The following is a 4,846-nucleotide window of genomic DNA, read 5'->3' as shown; positions in this document are numbered from 1 at the left end:
GGAGGGGAAGACCCTCTATGAGATGGATTGATTCGGTGACTGGGGTAATAGGGATGGGTGTGTCAGAGGCGGTGAGGTTGGCGCAGGATAGAGCAGGGTCTAGGGCTGTTGTGCATAGGGTCGCTATGAGGCAGAAACGACTCGACGGCACATAACAACAACAACAACAACAACATCTACTCCATGAGAGAAAAATGAGGCTGTCTGCTTCTGTAAAGGTTTACAGCCTCAGAAATCCTATAGCACCATTCTACTCTGTTCTATGGGATAGTTATGAGTAAGAGCCGACTTTATGACAGTGAGTGGGTTAAGGGAAAGAAACAGTCTCTCTTGAAGTCAAAGGAATGAAACTTTCATTTCCTCTGTTATGTAAAGATTGGCTTTAAAGCCACTTTATTAGCAGTACTTATAAGGCTAACAAAAAAATATGGAGATGACAAAGGAAAAGAAACTTTTGACTTCTTAGTCTCAGCACTCATCATTGATCAGGTGACTGAAGCGATCACAGTGACCTTTGCCCTGGGGACTCTACAGTGTGTCCTGGTTCATTGTCTTGCCTTTCACTCACACCAAACAGATACAGAGCCCCAGCTTTGCCTTCAGCCTCAGTCTACCAGCAGCACTCATAACTAGCATATGGTCTCGTTGAATGACCTGGCTTCATTCACAACCAAATCAGTACTAAAGCAGTCTGGATGATAGATAGCAGCTTATCAATAATTGACAAGAAAGGCTCAGAGATGTCCCATTATCTGAATAATTAATGCTCCACTTGGGCTTTGTAATTCCTTAATAAAACTGACTGATTGATTTGCTTAATTAATTCCTCCTTTGACAGGCTTATTGCTTTCTTTGGAGACAGGGATGGGCAAAAAGGGGGGAAAAAAGCAAGCAAAGAGAAAAGATTTAAAATCTTCATAATCTTTAACTCCCTGAGAGCATTAAGGAAATAACTGCTCCAGTAAACCTTGTCCTCAAACTCTGTGTTAGTGCACAGACCCATCCACTTTCTAGCCTGAGATCTCTATCTATAGACACCACATGTCACCTGAGTGTATTTTGCTTTGTAACTAATGAAGCATTATGCTAAAATGTAAGGGCTCCCAATTACATCTGTAGTAATAAACCTAGCTCAACCTTAAATACTTTCGAATGAATCGATCTGAAGGAATGTTTAAAGCCAAGTTTCATTTAAAGCAATGAGGTCTGGGCAAGGCAGTGGCAGCCACCTTTGTGCTGGGAGATCTGATGGCTCTGATCCATCCCTCTAGTTTTACGTGCACCTGCTCTGTCTGAAGATCACTGCTACTCCCAACAATTTGGTCCAGTCTCAACTCTGCTGCCATATTCCCTATACTAACTGAGGTCTGCCACAGAGGGATAAAGCTGCCACAGAGAATGATCTAAGAAATGAAAAGAATCAAAACATACTGGATAGGAATTGGAAGGTGGAGATAAAAGTATTAAATGGAAGGAAAGAAAGAAAATAACTATGCAGGTCTTAATTTGACTTGAAATATACATACTAAATAGCTTTGTAAAAGGTAAATGAAGAGCAATGGTGTCTCTCTGGAGACTAAGGTGCATCAGATACAGGCCATGATCTTTGCTATCACTTGTTATGCATCAAGAGTTGGACAATAACTAAGGAGAATAGAAGGAAAATTGATGCCTTTGAACTGTGGTGCTGGAGAAGAGTATTGAGGGTACCATGAACTGCTAAGAAAACAAACAGATTCATCCTGGAAAGGGTAAAATCAGGTGGCTCCTTAGAGGCAAGGATTCTGAGGCTTCGTCTAACATACTTTGGACATGTTGTAAGGAGGGACCGGTCTTTGGAGAGGGACATCATGCTTGGGAGGGTGAAGGGACAGCGCAGGAGGGGAAGGCCCTCTATGAGGTAGATTGATTCAGTGAATGGGATAATTGGGATGGGAGTGTGAGAGACAGTGCGATTGGCACAGGATAGGGCAGAGTTTACGGCTGTTGTACATGGGGTCACTATGAGTCACAAGTGACTCAATGGTACATAACAACAACAATAACGAAAGTATATTTATCATATATAGAAAAACATACATTGTTTAAAAACTTAAAACAAAAAGGTAAAATACATCTAGATGAAAATGTGGTGTCTATTGACCATTAATTACTTACATATACAAGATCAGGTAGAAGCAAAAGGAAATGAAAATGAGTCTGTGAAAGGCAAATAATGCCCTTAAATATACCTTAGTACTGCACTGGAAAAATCTGCTGTCAGGTACCTCTCCAGAGTACTGAGAAGCAACAATGTCAGTCTAGAGACTAAGGTGCACCTGATCCAGGCCATGGCCTTCGCAATTACTTGCTATGCATCAGAGAGCTGGACAATGACTAAGGATAACAGAATAAGAATTTATGCCTTTGAATTATGGTGCTGAAGAAGAATCTTGAACCTATTATGGCCTTTAAAGTAAACAAGCAAATCTGTCTTGAAGAGGGTGAAACCAAGTTTCTTTTTGGAGGCTAGGATTTTGAAGCTCTGTCTCACATACTTTGGGCACATGACCAGAAGGGACTGGTCTTTGTAGAAGGACATCATGCTTGGAAGAGTGGAGAGACCGCAGAAAAGGAAGACCCCAGATAAGATAGATCAATAGAATAACTGGGACAATGGGTCTTGGTGTGTCAGAGTCAACTCAGGATAAGGCAGGCTTCAGAGCTGTCGTATATAGGGTAGCTATGTGTCGCAGCCAACCCAACAACACATAACAACAACAATAACAACAACTGAACATACAGGGGACTACCAACAGAGGAAAAAATTAAGTCTCTCTGGAGAGGGTGAAACTAGTTGGCTCTTTGGAGGCAAAGATTTTGAAGCTCTGTCTCACATACTTTGGTTTGTGGCCAAGAGACCAGTCCTCGGAGAAAGACTTCATGATTGGAAGGGTAGAGGGTCAAAAGAAGACCTTGTATGAGATAGATTCACACAGTGGTGCTCGTATTGGGGTCAGGTATGTTAGAGACAGGCTGGATCAAGGCAGGGCAAGGTTCAGAGCCATTGTTCACAGGGTGGCAATAAGTTGCAGTCAACTGAGAGACACATAACAATAACAATCTACATCTTATATCAATAATAAATTTGATGCACTGAACACTGCTGACCAAAGATTGATAGAGTTTTGCAAGCATATCAAACAAAAAGAAACCCAAGGTCCATTAAAAAGTCAGGAGAAAAAGGAAAAGCCTAAACAGGAAGCCAAAAGACAGCATTCAGAAGACAGTCTTTCAGAAAACTATTCAACTCACTCTTGAATGTGGAGTAACTAAATCAAATGGAATCAATGATGACTAAAAGAACTGAACAGAAGATTTCAAAGGGTTGCTCAAGAAGACAAAGTATTATAATGGATGTGCAAAGAAATGGAATTGGAAAATGAAAAGGGGAGAACATAATAGATATTTCTTAATCATAAAGAACTGAAAAAATATTCATGCTTTCAGTTTTAATATAAAAATTTTCCATGGGTAAAATACCAAGCTAAAAGAAGATGGGGACAAACGCAGAGTTGCTGTACCAAAAATAATTGATCATCACCATTCAGGCATTTTGGGAGACAAGAATCAATATTACTGAAAGAAGATGCTCAATCTGCATAAAAAGCCCTGGTGAATAACAACTTTCCAGAAACTGATGGACCACCAATTGAGATGCTTCAGTAACAGATGTAATGCTAGAAGTACTCGCTCATGTATGTTAAAGTAATTGAAAGAAAAATACCTGGAAAAATGACTGAAATAGATTAATATAGGAACACATTTTAGGAAGAGTGATTTGACAGGAAGAAAATGATCAAATACTATCATTTATTATCATACACAAGTAAAAATTTTGCAGTAGATAATTAAGGAATGATTGCAGCCATCCATTGACAAGTCACTGCTAGAAATTCAAAGTACGAATGAGGATGTGAAAAGATCAATGCTGATGTCAGATAAATCTTGTTTGAAAGCACAGAAAACAAGAGAGATATTTACCTACACTTTATTGTCTATGCAAAGGCAACAACTATGTGTATCATAATAAATTACAACTTGTGTCGCCAAGAATGGGAATTCTAAGGCACTTAATTGTGCTAATGCAGAACGTGTGTGTAGACTAAGAGATGTCACTGACCAGAACGAGGAGTATTCAGTGTTTAAAATCAGTAACAATGTGGGTTTTGTTGTTGTTTTTTACATAGTGAACAGTTTAATAATTTTAAAGATAAAGGAACTTCTTCTGTGTGGCCCTCTTCATTTGCAAATGACAACCAGGAACTTGAGTTCTCTTCACTGATGCACGGGGCTCCGAACAGGGCAGCTTCCATTGTATCCAGTTCTTCAAACCCCCTTCTTCGAACAAAATCCTTTTCACACATTTGATGCTTGAAAGAAGTTTAGGTTCCAGGAGTTCTAAGCAGTCCACGTGGCAAAGGTTTTCCGAGCAACTCGGATAATCATTGCACCAGCAGTGGCTGTTGATCTGGGAGATGCCGTAGTCGAAGCTGCCATCTGCATTTTCACTTATCTTTGATGTGTTGAACTTGCTTTCCACCAAAGCCAAGCACAGCCAGTCACTCACGGAGTAGCCCTGTAGCCCGTTCATGTCTTCTTTATAGAGCAGCTTTGCCAGGTCACAGCAGTGCACGATTCTGGCCTGATTTACAGTGAAGAGACAGCTGACCAAGGAGATGAGCAGTGTCCTGGCCATTCTGGGAGACGAGGCAGTGCCGCTGAGGGTCCTCCGCTCTGAGGGTCTCACTGGCTTTCTGCTGGTCTACACTAAAGGCCTGTTACAGTAGAGATCAGGCTAACCCTC

The 4,846-nt window shown here is 40.8% G+C and overlaps 1 protein-coding gene across 1 annotated transcript; it reads right to left on the bottom strand.

The window, feature by feature from the left end:
* Positions 1–4,246: 4,246 nt before the first annotated feature.
* LOC102866334 (lysozyme-like protein 6-like) lies at positions 4,247–4,738 on the bottom strand. Its single transcript, XM_006889232.1, has one exon. It carries the CDS (start codon positions 4,736–4,738, stop codon positions 4,247–4,249), a length of 492 nt encoding a protein of 163 aa, XP_006889294.1.
* Positions 4,739–4,846: the final 108 nt, after the last annotated feature.

Source organism: Elephantulus edwardii, unplaced genomic scaffold (genome assembly GCF_000299155.1).
Source record: "Elephantulus edwardii isolate Elephantulus edwardi_28Jun2011 unplaced genomic scaffold, EleEdw1.0 scaffold00076, whole genome shotgun sequence".
In the NCBI taxonomy this organism is placed as follows: domain Eukaryota; kingdom Metazoa; phylum Chordata; class Mammalia; order Macroscelidea; family Macroscelididae; genus Elephantulus; species Elephantulus edwardii.
Note: the sequence above shows the minus strand (reverse complement) of the source record. Positions and strands in the feature narration are given on the sequence as shown.